Consider the following 15,129-nt stretch of genomic DNA (forward strand, 5'->3'; position numbering starts at 1 on the left):
GGGAAGGACAGCACTGGGTACACTTAGACTGAGTGCAAGAAGCAGATATCATGGTGGAGAATGATGTTAACACATGAAAACAGTGGCACAACAGAAACAGACCCATTAGGGCAAAGCAGTGCAAATAGGTACATTGGGGTGGAGTTTACGACTTCAACTGGGCTAGGCACTGCTTTTTCATACATTCAAAATGAATTGTGGTGGTAGTAGCCTAGTGGGTAACACTAGGGTTCGAATCCCACTTACTACCATTGTGTCCCTGAGCAAGACACTTAACCCTAAGTTGCTCCAGGGAGACTGTCCCTGTAACTACTGGTTGTAAGTCGCTCTGGATAAGGGCGTCTGATAAATGCTGTAAATGTAAAAAATGTAAAATTGTAGAGACTGCTGAACAACCTGACCACAGCTGGGTAAAAATATACACACAGTACCTCATCTGGCTTTGTTGGTTTAGGAGGTGGATATGGAGGTCTGGGCTGGGGAGAGTAGTGAAAGTTGTCTGTCAAATACACAAATATTATCAATAGCAATAGTTAATTTCTATACAACTGCAGAGAACCAGTCTTATTTTATAAAGTCATATGCACACATCAAAATGTGTCCTAAAAATACATGTCTGAAATGTGAGCGTTGGGAAGCCATGACAGGCGCCCTTGTTCAGTGGCACCTTGGCGGTTCGGGTTTCAAACCGGCAACCTTCCAATTACAGGTAGGTTCTCTTTCACGCTAGGCCACCACTGCCCCATACAAAACTAAAGTGACGATGACATCTGAAGGCATCAGAGAGGTTTTAACTTGTGACTACTGGTTTACGAGACCAGTGCGCCTGCCATTAAGATAGAATTAGTGTTTTGAGCTTGTCTAGATGAACTGAATTAGGCTACTTGGTGGTAGTAGCCTAGTGGGTAAGACACTCGCCTATGAACCAGAAGACCCAGGTCCAAATCCCACTTACTACCAGTGTGTCCCTGAGCAATATTAAAAATATTATTCAGTATTTTCCCAAAGCAGTCTGTGCAAGGTACTCATGACGGATAAGATTGATAAGATTGCTTGTTTGAGTATCAGTGTATGAATTGTAGGCGTGTTCCCTGCATTTGGATATACGCATAATGCCCTCGGATTCAGGCAGGGGTTGGAGCTCACCGGCTTGGGCTTGATCTCTGATCTCACTGTGACCTGCTGCATGTTAACACTGCAACACAAAGGCCATTAAGCTTATCAGCTATTACAAACAGCCATGAGTCAGTGCCTTTATGCAAACTTAAACCAGCTTTCAAAATTATTACCACCGCAGTGTGTAGTCTATGCCATTTAGATGAAAACATTTCAAAATGTACATCGACAAAAATATTACATGTAACGTTCATAAATAAAATGTTCCTAATCATCTTCTGAATGAAATAAATACAGGACGCAGTTCACCACTATGAATAAATCAGTAATTAAAAGTGCAAGGTCTTTAAATTATGATGCAGAATTTTCAGTGGAGTGTACAGGTGAATGTATTAAGGACATGAAAAATCATTTCAAACTATAAATTCAATACGGATAAACTTTAAACAAATGTTACTATTTGTGTAAAATAAATGCAAAGGAACCGACCATCATAAATAAACCTGCCACAGAACAATATCCTCAGGACCAAAATACTTCCATTTACATTTACAGCATTTGTCAGATGCTCTTACTTTATCTTACTATGTTAGAACAAATTATTACTAATTTTACGCAAGTGAAATGAACAGCACCTACCTGTGTTGACCAGAAATGACCTTGACACTAATCACATCGGTAGCCCGTTTCAGTCCAGGCAAAAACAAATATGTAATACACACCACACCTGCATATTTCACTGGCTTGCAGCACAGTGTGGATAAAAACGACACAGGTCGCCTTCCCCCAAAGGTAAATTGAAACTTTAAAGGTACTTTTAATTCTGTAAATTCAATTTATTTCATCAGCCACATTAATAAATAGCATCAGAGGTCTGACATTTTCAGGTTCATTGACTGAGATTAGGTCTAGGAGATAATTTCTGCAGAATAAATACACCATTTTATTCATATTGCTTTTTAAAAAACAAAATGCAAAAGAAAACATTTCATCTAGATGAGCTCTAGACACTCATAATTCAATCACAATAAAGGAAAAATATTTTCTGAAACAAAAACATATAAACATTGTGCATTGAACATTACTCCAACACTACTTCAGCAACACAGTAAGGTGCTAGAATGTCCCAATCGCATAGATGTATTTTTGTGCAATGACATGTTCCGTCACAGCTAAACTGCTTATTTTTTCCAAGATTGGTCTTGAGTGGCTTGAGGCATCATATCCAGCGGCATATACAGTGCTGGTACTGGCTAAATAGGATTAAGCTGAAGCTTTAGGATGAGAGGACCAGGCATGTGGTTAGCAGAGAGTAAGGGCGCTTCCACACCATGTTTGCTTTGGTCCGAATCAGTCGGTGAATTTTGAACTTTGAATAATTTTTCCTCTTGGTTCGATTTCCTTTCCCACAGGGAAAAATCCATATTGTTCAGAACTCACTGACTGACCAAAGCCAAGCGACTAAGGTTTTACTCTTGCGCCCTTACTCTCTGCTAACCAACTTTCTCCATGCTGATTGGTCAGGCGTATCACACCAGCAACAACAAAAGAAAATACAGGATGCAGATGACATTGAAATTTACACATAATTCACTGTTGTCAAATCATGTGATAGTGTTTGGACCTGTTTGGACATTCTCATCAGGCGATTTCATTTGAATCAGGACCATCTCTTTTTGAGGGTCTCGGTGCAGTTGTTGTGATGCTCACTCGAGTGCGATTACTGTGTTCACAGTAGGCCAGTAGGCCTGTAGGTGTGAAAGCACTCTTAGTTTATGCCTTGGATCCAGCTTCAGGATGTCCATGGTTTGCAGTCTCCTCTCAGTTTCTTAATCGCATCAGGATTCTGGCCAGCAGAGCGCAGCTCCTCTCGGATGCTGTTCAGTTCCACCAGCCCTTCATGAAGCTGGTCAGCAACTTCCCTGATCTTGGCCGCAAATTCTGACTTGGCCCCTTTCTGGAGCTCCTGAGAGTCCTTCGCTACAAAGTAAAGGTCCAGGGCCACAAAGAGTCCTGTCAGCACGCCGGTGGCTGTGCTGGCCACCTGGACGGCTCGTGCCGCGGTGCTGCCCGCAACATGAGTGATCTGCATCACCCTCATGATCTCATTGGCACTGAGAAGGATGGCTTTGCCAGCCATCGCGCCATCCTCATAGATGTTGTTGAGGCCTGGGAAGTCATGGTTGTAAGCGTGCTTTTTCATTTTGACCAGGTCAAATTTACGCAGGTTCTCAATGCCTTGCTTGATGAACTTCAAGCACTTGTTGATGTCCGCCATCTTCTCCTGATAGTCCTCCACTATGCGCTCCACCTTCTTGCGGTCCAGAGAGCTGTTGACCTGGTTGGAGATGCCTGCAGAGGCTGAAGTAAGTCCTCCAGCTGTGGCCACACCTAAGCCAACTGCAGTCACAATGAGTGACGTTCCCATGGTAACTGGAGCAAGGGCCAGACCGGCGATGGTTGCAACTCCACCCACAGCACTAGTGGAGCCACCAGTGATTTGGGCGATCTTGGTCCTCCTGTTGAAGCGATCAAGGCCATCGGCGATCGTGTGCAGGTTGATGACATGCTGCCACAGGCCTTCAGCGTGCTCTGAGAAGAGCCTGTGAAAGACACGAATACCCTTCTGCACCTTCTCAGCAGTGACGGCAAAGGCCCTGAAAAACCAAACACACTCACATAGACCTGGTGCACTATTTTTCAGACCACAGATGGATAGAACGGATGGTTCAAAGGATGGAACGAATGGTTCACAGAATGGAACTTACTTTGCCTCTTCCTTCTCAGTCATGGTGTCATTCTGAGGAACATCTTGCCATCCTGGGAAACAGAAAAGACCATCCACGCTAAAATGGAATGTCTGAACTAAAATGTAACAAAGATTGTAATATTTGTGATATTTGTAACACAATATCTTTGATTTACAGGCATTTATTGATATTCTTGGTAAAAAATGGGTAAATACACATATAAATATGAAATATGTTTGTGAAGATATCTGCGTATTTGTGTCGTACTCACGTTCCACTGTGTTCCACCACTCCATTAGAGCATCTTCATCCTGCACAATAGATTTTACAGTGAAGTAATCACACTTGTGGCAGTAATTAGTTTTTTATATGATTACATTCATTTGATATTTTACTTTTTATTTCTTACAAAGTAATTTCTTAGAAAGAATCACATACCTCCTTTTCCTCAGGTCCAGCAGTTTCGCTTAATGCAGCCAGCTGTTCAGAAATAGGCTTCGTCTGAACATTTCTCTGATGAGAGGAACAGTCATAAATTAGGACAGGCTTTTCAGATATAGTCCTCTTTAAAGGAACCAAACACAGACCTCCAGAGGTGGTCCAAAACGTGGGTCAACAGAAAAGGCACTTTTTGTGTTCACATTGTGAGCAGGAGCTCAGGTCTCTTTCTGGAACTCAGCTCTCTTTCTCCAAGGTCAGAAAGGGTGTCAGTCTGTTTCTGTTCATTCTAATTATGTATTTCATTAATTTACATATTTACATAAAAGCCATTATATTATATGTATTGAAACATGTAAACATCACTGGCACGAATGTATCTCCATGCTACAAATTTGCCAGATTGGGAGCTCTGAGGTCTTTGGAAATTGACATTTTGGGTACATTGCTTGCTGAAGATTGTTACAGAGTAACGTGTTCCTCAGCTGAAAATGGCACATTATATACCTGGGGAAGTTAATCAGGTTTCAGGGTATTTATTTCAGTTTGGCGTTTGTTTGAGCTGAAACTATCGTGTACATGCCAACACAAAGTTGTGTGCATCTTGACTGGAAATACAGAGAAACCAGCAATATACAGTTAAAGATATGAATGCAGCTATATGAGATACATGACATTTTCACTACCTTGACTGCAACATGAGACAAGAATGGATTCTTTGGCTTTGTGGCTTTCCCTTTTTTCATTTGCTGAAGTACAAAACAGGGAAATAAGTTAGAACAACCAGCAGAAGGAAAGTATGAATGGGTGCATAAGGGTACAAAGTCACTTTCACCAGTGTACCTCCAGGGCGCTGCTGCCAGAAGCTTCGTTGGATGTTTCTATCTGTTGGAGGAAAGGCATGAAGCAGCCATTAGAAAGGCATGGAAGAACGGAACAGAGAGCTATTTGAACCATGCAATTCAGTCGGAATGTGATATGCATGCCAAATTCCACCCAGAAGCTCTCATGCTCTCGTGTTTCAGTGGCCAAAATGTCTAGAATATACACATACCTCTCACTCGAGACAGAATTCTGTTAATATGTAGTATGTACCTGTGCACTGGCCTTGGGAAGAAGTTCCTGGGAAACAACCGCTTTCATCTTCACACTCTGAGCATCCTGGTGATCAGCTTTTTCAATCAGTTTTAACTGGAAAAAGTGGAGACGGGTTTAAATGAATAGAAGTTTTTTCATTAAGATAAATTCAGATATCTAGCATTGGTGTGTTTAAAGATGGTTACCTGAATGACGCTAGTCTGTGGGTCCCAGGGATGGCGATGTCTGGCACTGTTGATCTCCTGCAGTGAAAAAAAATCCTGATACTCAACATTTGAGGCAAATGGCCTAGCGGTTAAGGAAGCGGCCCCGTAATCAGAAGGTTGCTGGTTCAAATCCCGAGCCACCAAGGTGCTACTGAGGTGCCACTGAGCCAAGCACCATCCCCACACACTGCTCACCGGGCGCCTGTCATGGCTGCCCACTGCTCATTCAGGGTGATGGGTTAAATGCAGAGGACACTTCACTTCACTTTACTTTTGTCAGGATTGACTGCAGCTGTGGCCAATCCGGACGGCGCATAAATGCCAGAGAATTCCGCCTCTTCGGGAGGGACGGCATTTTCGTGAACTTCACTTGGCCACCGGTGTTGAGCACAGCTGCAGTCAATCCTGACAACTTTATTTGAATAAACTGTTCACATTCAATCCAAATAAAGGTACATTAGCAACTCAAATAAAGCCCTTGCAGTGGAATCACTTCAACATGATCACAAAATGCAATTCTTGAAACATAGTGTGAAAACCAGATTCCCACAAGGAATAGATATTACTAATCAATGCACATGACTGGGTCTCAACATCTGCAGGTTGTGTGGACTGTTCCTCATTTGCAGTGGTTTCAACGAGGAAAAACAATGACAGGGACACAAAATTCTCACTGAACCATGTCAATAAAGACTTAATGCTGATTATGACACAAAGGGGACAGAGACAGAAGCACAGTTGGCTGTATATGGTCCAGCCAGATCCCCAAAAGGCATGTGACCAACAGGACTAGACCATGAAACAACTGAAGATGGTGGCGTGGTCTGATGAATCAACAATGAACCGTTGTTGCATGTCGCGTGTAGATCATCTACACCCCTTCATGAGAATAGTATTCCCTAATGGCCCCTTTCAGCAGGACTATGCACCCTGAGACACTGGGAAATTTGTTCAGGAATGATTTGAGCACCAATACAAATTCCTTAGATGTCAAAATGATCAAGCATATGTGCATGAGAGGAAAAACAAGTCTGATCCAATTGACATTTCATCTTGGATGGCTGATCATCATCTAAATCAGCTTAACACCTTCCTCTTTAGAGAATACTTAGACTAACTTGTAACTTTCTTATAGTCTGACTTATGTAAGAAAAATTACAACAGAGTGAATAAAATGATTGTATTCATGGTTTGAGTCCTAGTGATCCAGAACTAATTCCTTCATTGATGGTAACAAGAAGCTTGTAGTAAGTTCCTCTGGATAAGGACATCTGCCAAATGCCATTAATATAAATGTCAAATACTAACCCCTCTGGCACTCTACAGGGTGGGCAATTTTATATGGATACACCTTAATAAAATGGGAATGGTTGGTGATATTAACGTCCTGTTTGTGGCACATTAGTATATGTGAGGGGGCAAACTTTTCAAAATGGGTGGTGACCATAGTGGCCATTTTGAAGTCGGCAATTGGATCCAACTTTTGTTTTTTCAATAGGAAGAGGGTCATGTGACACATCAAATGTATTGGTAATTTCACAAGAAAAACAATTGTTTTAATGTAACTTTATTCTTTCATGAGTTATTTACAAGTTTCTGACCACTTATAAAATGTGTTCAATGTCACCAACCATTCCCATTTTGTTAAGGTGTATCCATATAAATGGCCCACCCTGTATATTGAGGTCTGTACACCAGAACCAACCGACACAGGGGGCAGTGGTGGCCTAGTGGGAATGTGAATATGGGCTGTATACGAAAATAAATGTTGTTGTTGTATGAAAGTGGACTCATCATTGTGGGTTCAAATCCTGAACTGCCAAGGTAACACTGAGGTCCCTTTGATCAAGGTATCATCTGCACGCACCTTTCATGGCTGCCCACTGCTCAATGAGGGTGATGCATGGTTAAAACGCATACTTTCACAGGAACAGTTTCTTCCTTCACAGCATCACCCTCATAAACAGTCTACACTCCATACTGTCACTGTTGTTATTGCACTATTGCACTTTATGTATACTGTGTATCTTTTTTATCATCTGTATTTTGTGCATGTCTGTAAATTGGATCTTGAGTGTGTATATATATATTTTGCTCTCTACTGTATGTTGTGTTGTATTGTACTGTGTGATGCTTGAGAGACACCAGCAGCCGAAACCAAAATCCTTCTAAGTGGGCTAGCATTCATTCACCTCTTCTGAGGGTCTGGGAGGAATGATTGGGGTTTTGGCTCCATCGGTCATGTCTTGCTCAGTCATATTACTATCCTGAAAAAAGCACACATATGTTGGTATGTGGGACAGTGCACATACTGAAATTTTAAACGGATTAATGGTTAATCAATCACAATCAACACAGATTTTTTAAAAAAATTATAAATAGCAATTATTTCATTAATCAGGAGACGGCTTTTGTTGATCTTTGAAGATCTTTGGCATTGTGGCTTCCAAGGTCATAATTAACATTTATTTCAGCATGCCAAGATCAATGTTGTGGAGGTGTGGTGGTAAAATAAAAAAAAAAACAGGCAATTATGATGTCATTACAAAACAAGCACGTTTGGGAACCTGCCAAATTCTCATTAGGATATATATTTTTTTGTAATTAATTCAACTGTACATTAAATGGTGACAGTATTTATTCCATGATTGCCTGAGCATTTTTTATTTTAATGTGGCACCCACCAATGCGTTATTTAAGTTGGTTTTCATATACAACAACCCAAATCAACCAATGCTGCACATCTCCATTGCGATTCTTCTCCCAAGCACCCAGGGTCCATCATCCAGTCTGAGGTATATGGTCAGGAATGTTGTTTAGTATGGGGACATTAAAGATGATTTGGCTTCTCACCGATCCCAAAGCCATCAGAAGGCTGCAAAACTGAATTCCCCGAACACACAACTCATCGTGGATGAGTTTTTAACTGTAATTTAGGCCTTACATTTACAGCGGATCTAAACGGAATCAGCTTCAAAATGGCTCCAAACACACTCTGGCAGACACAGATAGAGAGGCTGATATTTAAACACACGAATGTAAAACACTCAAAATACATTCAATACTCCAGTGACACCAGGTCAAACGGAATCCATTGATTTCACATGACCAATGCAGGCGCTTGCTGGTGTGAAGTTCTGCATGTGCACAGTGCTGACTGGCCTGTTGTGCAGGGACATTTGAGTTCATCGGGTCAGATCGATGACAGGGACGTGTCATCGTTCCTAATTCGGAGCCAGCCTACCTGCTGATGAGAACTTTTCAACATTCCGCCAAGCCTCCCCCTTTTCTCCTAAGAAAGAGAACTGATGTTCACCTTTTCAAGTTGTCTTCAGTGAAATATCATCAGTTTATTCACATGACAATTATCTGAATATGCGTGTAGACAAAATGTGCGTATTCGCTGTTTACTCACTACTTTACACGGATCTTCACACTCCAGATCCAGGGCGTCGTACCATCCCGTCCGATCCTAAACTCACGGGCAGTAAATCAGACTTCTCTCCCCGACACCATCACACCCACACCCACACGGAAAATGTTCGGCCCGGTGCCTGTTTACCATCTCGGAGTCTTGTAGCGATCCTGGGGCAGAAAAAGAGAGAAGTTGCCGTCTGCTGGTCGTGTTGAAACTCTCCGCCCTTCTGCGACGCGTCATGTTCGCGTCCGCCGTTCCACCTTAAAACAAGTTCACGCCTCCTGCATTCCATTCAGGACATCTGAATACAAGAGCATGTTTCAGGCTTTAATAACTGAAGTGCAATAAGAAATATATTTCCTACTTAATGATCTGCGTTTATGCCCTGGCCGTGAAACTCCTCAAATTCCAGATGATTTATTCCAAGGCGTCTAGAGAACATGAACAGCATGATTTAAAGCGGCCCAGATTATTTATTCCAAGGAGTCTAGAGAACATGAACAGCACGATTTAAAGCGGCCAGCTGCCCAGATTATTTATTCCAAGGAGTCTAGAGAACATGAACAGCACGATTTAAAGCGGCCAGCTGCCCAGATTATTTATTCCAATGAGTCTAGAGAACATGAACAGCATGATTTAAAGCGGCCAGATTATTTATTCCAAGGCGTCTAGAGAACATGAACAGCATGATTTAAAGCGGCCCAGATTATTTATTCCAAGGAGTCCAGAGAACATGAACAGCACGATTTAAAGCGGCCCAGATTATTTATTCCAAGGCGTCTAGAGAACATGAACAGCATGATTTAAAGCGGCCAGATGCCCAGATTATTTATTCCAAGGCGTCTAGAGAACATGAACAGCATGATTTAAAGCGGCCAGATGCCCAGATTATTTATTCCAAGGCGTCTAGAGAACATGAACAGCATGATTTAAAGCGGCCAGATGCCCAGATTATTTATTCCAAGGCGTCTAGAGAACATGAACAGCATGATTTAAAGCGGCCAGATGCCCAGATTATTTATTCCAAGGCGTCTAGAGAACATGAACAGCATGATTTAAAGCGGCCAGATGCCCAGATTATTTATTCCAAGGCGTCTAGAGAACATGAACAGCATGATTTAAAGCGGCCAGATGCCCAGATTATTTATTCCAAGGCGTCTAGAGAACATGAACAGCATGATTTAAAGCGGCCCGCTGCCGGCTGCGTAGCGGAACGTCGGCATTTTCTTTAAGGTGGAACGGAAACCGCGACCCTTCACGAACCAGCCGAACGAGGTGAACATGGCGATTCGTACTGATGTCCTTCCCCTTTTCAACCAATAGTTCCCATAAAAACACAGTATTGCGTGTACGGTGGATTATTTTGTCGGAGGAAGTTGTCTGATAGGGAAGATCATTATAAACTGAAACAGAACTTTTTTTTACGCTAATTATTAAAATAATACTAATCACTATGTAATATTTTCACTCAGTCGTGATGCTGCCCGGGGTCATATTTGACCAAAAACACACTTAAGATTCAAAATGGACACTGTTCTCGCTGTTCTCGTCTGTGTAAATGTATTTTTAAACGTCTTTTAGTCATTAGTGTTAAAATGAGGTAGATCACATTTTGCCACCAGTTTGACAGCCTGACTGTCAGGGCTCTCAGGTTCTCATTCCATTCTCATCCATGGTGTCGCAGTAAAGTTTGATTGACGGGCGTTTGGTGGTCTTTCGACGCTGATCTTCTTTATTAAGAGCTGTGCCTCCAACACGGGCCGAGTTTACACTCCTACAGTCCCTCATAATTTGATCATTCAGAAACGTTCAGGAAAGGTCAGGTTGATAGTCAGAGGTGGAAAGTAACCAATTACATTTACTCACGTTACTGTAATTGAGTGGTTTTTGTGAGTAATCTGTCGTTGTTTTTGAAATACGTTTTTACTCAACTTTTACTCAAATACAATTTTTAACCAAGCATTTTACTTCGCTACATTGGAAGCCCCCTTCCCCCGTTACTGCAGCACCTCACCATGAAACAAGGCTTCTCCCCTGGGTCCTAGTGCCATCAATTACCAGCCAATCAAAATAAAGAACAGGCCTACGCAACAGCCAATCAGAAAACAGAAATCTGGGCAGAGCGCAACATAACCACCAATGAAAAGGTACCCGTGAATTCTTCACGTTATTCTTCTGCTTTGTCTGAAAGTTGAGTCGTGGCAACTGGACTTTCTTTCTTTAATGTAGAGACGTTTCATTCTGCATCCACAGAGCTCAGATTGACAAAGTTCTGTGGATGCATACTGAAAGGTCTCTACATTAAAGAAAGAAAGTCCAGTTTCATTCAACTTTCAGACAATTCACCTGGATGACTTAAGAATCTTCACAGACATATTCTTCTACTTGTTACGAAATCAAAGAGTAAGTCATATTTTGTTTTAATGTTATTAATTTGTTAATGTTATTTAATCTTTTAATTGTCTACAGACAATTCCTTTCTTCAATTCCTACTTCATGCTTGGTTCGTGCTCTGAACATGAACTGTCAACTGTGGGACCGTATATAGATAAGCGTGTGTCTTGCCAAATCACGTAAAATCAAGTGTTTTCTCCACAGCTGGACTCCAGTTAAGATGCAGAAACACCTGAAGGACGATCAGGGGAAACAGGAGGCAACTGAGCAAAATTCAGTTTTTTATTTTTGATAAATGTGGCAAAATCTCAATTAAACTTTTTTTCACATTGTGGTGAAAAAAAACGAGTGTTGTGTGAAAAAAATGAATTTAATCCATTTTGTGAATAAGGTTGCAACATAACAAAATGTGTTATATCAGCAGTCAGTGTGCTTGTTTAACTGTTAAGACAACTGATATATTTATTTATGTTTGCTATAGAAAGAACAAAAAGCACAGTTTTTAATTCACAGTTTTGAATACTTTGAATTTGGCTTCATTTTCTCTTTTTTATTGATTTTGGTACTTTTGGGACCAGCTGTGCTTAAAATGTTTTATGGGGAGGTCTGAACATAGTTTGTACATTATACTGCCTCAAAGTTAAATAAAAATGTCTAGTGCTGTATTGGATTTATGATTTGCCATTTTTTACATCAAGTAATTAAAAGTAACTTAGTACCCTTAACTCAAACTAAATTTTAAATTAAGTAATTTTTCTCAAGTAGATTTCTAGATGGGTACTTTTACTTGAGTAGAAACTTTTACTTAATCACATTTTTTCAGTACTCTTTCCACCTCTGCTGATAGTCGAGTAATAATTCAGACTAGATCGTCATCTAGAGGCACAAGAATGAATAACAGGAAGTCGCGCCTCCCCATGGTACAGTTAAAGATGCTGGCTGCTACGTGTGACTGTGAGACTATGAGACTATGCCTTGCTTGGCCAGATCACTCTTGACTAACATAGCAGGCTCTGCGCTCTTTGTTTTTATTCTGGACTTCCGCTCCGGATTACTGTGTTTCCTGCAACATGCTGCACCACTGAGGTAGTAAGTAGTGTGTGCACTGACACGCCACAAAATACTTCAATATTATCAGAGCTGCTAACCTGTAGGCCCTGGTGCCCCGTCCTGGTGCCCCACTCTTGTACCACGCCCTGGTAGCCTTGCTGTGGTGCCCGCCTTGGTACCCCGCCCTGGTAGCCTTACTCTGGTTCCCCGCCCTGGTAGCCTTGCTTTAGTACCCTGTCGTGGTAGCCTCGTCCTGGTGCCCCGCCGTGTTACCCCGCCCTGGTACCCCACTGTGATAACCCCATCCTGGTGCCCCGCCTTGGTACCCCGCCCTGGTAGTCTTGCTCTGGTGCCCGGCCTTGGTACCCCGCCCTGGTAGCCGCGCTGTGCTGCCTTCCCTGCAGAGCATGCAGGTGTTGTCATGGTAACTGCATTTTTGAAACCACTGTTTAAGTTTCAACAGGAAACATGCAGCACTGAACCCGGACTTTCTTCCTGCACAGACATGCTTTTGATTGCTTGGAATGATCTGGTTTCTGTTCTTATCCATTTATTTGCAATTTAGGAAAATGTGTATATGATGAAGGACAGACAACTGTCTTCTCTCTGGCTGAACAACTATCAGCCAAGTTTCCACTGAGGTGCCACTGAGCAAAGTTTGCACCGTGTGCTGTGCTGCAGTGTATCACAATCACTTCACTTTCACATGAAAATTATAAAAAATATTACATTGAAATGAGTTTGTAGACTCTTGGCCTTTTCCCAAACATGCTGAGTAAAGGTAACTTTTGTAGCTGTTTGTTCACAAATAATATGAGATTACAATTTTTTTTGTGTGTTTTTGTTGTCTTGACAGATCATTAGGAAAGAGAGAGAGAGAGAGATCTACCTACAAGACCATTCATCGAGAGAGATCTACCTGGACAAGATCTACCTTCCATTCCTGCAGGTCTGCAATATGAATTAAGCATCTGGACCATCAGCGATTTCTGCTTTGCTGATGAGGGGAACGGGGTCGCCATCACAATCTCTGCGTTTTTGGATGCAAGCGGACGGCTGAAATGGTAGGTGTGGGAGGGTCGAAGAGTTTCCCAGGAAGTGGGATCCTATGAACTCTTTATTCCTCGCAGGTGTCTGCAGCTCTTCCTGAACTCTAGTCGTGGGTATGTTGCGCTGCCCCCCGATCTCACTGATGATGTATAAAAATGTACGTGAACTTGTATCGCTCTGCTTTACCGTATATTCAGTTTTACAGCAGAACTGCTGCAGTGCTGACATGGTCTGTCTGTGTTTTTTTGCATTGCAGAAGAAAATTATTCTGCCAGGACATATGGAAGGGGGAGTGTAGATATTTTGCCTGATGCTCATTTCTTTTCTTGCCAGATATCACTAGATCATATTAATACAGCCTAGATCATATTAATTACTAGAATTATTGAAATTGCATTCTGAGACTCATTTGTTGTAGATAAATTCAGAATCATTTAAGAATCATTGTTTATGGCGTAAGGCAAATTTCAGAATCGAATGCCAGTTCTGAATAATGGACAATTCTAACAGCCAGTAAGACGGTACACACCATTCAAGCTGTGTGCTGTGCTGTGTTTCATTATGACCTGAATCCAACTGAGCACATCTGAAACATCACGTCTCGCTCCATCCACCAACGCCACGTTGCACCAGAGACTGTGCAGGAGTTGGAAGATGCTTTAGTCCAGGTCTGGTAGGAGATCCCTCAAGAAACCATCCACCACCTCATCAGGAGCACAACTAGGCGTTGTAGGGAGGTCATACAGGCACATGGAGGCCACACACACTACTGAGCCTCATTTTGACTTGTTTTAAGGACATTACATCAAAGTTGGATCAGCCTGTAGTATGTTTTTTCCACTTCAATTTTGAGTGTGCAAATTTCGGGCCAGTGGTGGTCTAGCAATTAAGGAAGCACCCCCATAATCAGAAGGTTGCCGGTTCAAATCCCGATCCACCATGGTGCCACTGAGCAAAGAACCATCCCCACACACTGCTCCCTGATGCCTATCATGGCTGCCCACAGCTCACCAAAGGTGATGGTTAAAAGCAGAGGACACATTTTGTTGTGTCACCGTGTGCCGTGCTGCAGTGTATCACAATGACAATCACTTCAGTTCATATCCAGACCTCCATGGGTTGTTAAATTTGATCTCCATAGATAGATTTTGTGTGGTTTTGTTGTCAGCACATTCAGCACTATTTTGAGCAGTATTGTATATCACTGCCTGATGCCTTTGTAATTATTTTTTTTTAATGAAATTATGGTTGTTATGTTATTATTGATAAGCAGCTATGTTATGCTCCATTCATTAGTCTGTGCTAATTGGGTGCATTTCAGAGACCATCTGTTGGCTAAATAAACATTATGTTATTTTAGTCTCTCTGACATGGTTCATTGTAGATACTCTTATATCTGCATGACTGGAAATTTAGATAAAGGGAGCTGATTTCCTCTTGGCCATTTCCAACATTGTGCAGACATGTTAATCCAGAGCAATTTACAACTAGTTTGTCTTATTTGTCTTACTCAGGGACAATGGTAGTAAGTGTGGTTTAAATCTGTGACTTTGTGGTCCTCTGGTTCATGTTGGGTTACAAATTTATATGATGTATTTGCATTATATGC

General features: G+C 41.8%; 1 protein-coding gene across 1 annotated transcript; it reads right to left on the reverse strand.

Annotated features, from left to right (window-relative positions):
* Positions 1-1,928: 1,928 nt before the first annotated feature.
* Positions 1,929-9,297, reverse strand: apol1 (apolipoprotein L, 1). Its single transcript, XM_028977037.1, has 12 exons — positions 9,171-9,297; positions 9,024-9,080; positions 8,853-8,900; positions 7,801-7,875; positions 5,588-5,644; positions 5,400-5,495; positions 5,148-5,189; positions 4,991-5,053; positions 4,305-4,379; positions 4,138-4,177; positions 3,885-3,936; positions 1,929-3,773 (listed from the first exon to the last, which is right to left on the reverse strand). The coding sequence occupies exons 1-12, from the start codon at positions 9,264-9,266 to the stop codon at positions 2,909-2,911; spliced, it is 1,566 nt and encodes a 521-aa protein (XP_028832870.1). The 5' UTR covers positions 9,267-9,297; the 3' UTR covers positions 1,929-2,908.
* Between the last annotated feature and the right edge of the window lie 5,832 nt (positions 9,298-15,129).

The sequence above is a fragment of the Denticeps clupeoides genome, chromosome 4 (genome assembly GCF_900700375.1).
Source record: "Denticeps clupeoides chromosome 4, fDenClu1.1, whole genome shotgun sequence".
NCBI lineage: Eukaryota > Metazoa > Chordata > Actinopteri > Clupeiformes > Denticipitidae > Denticeps > Denticeps clupeoides.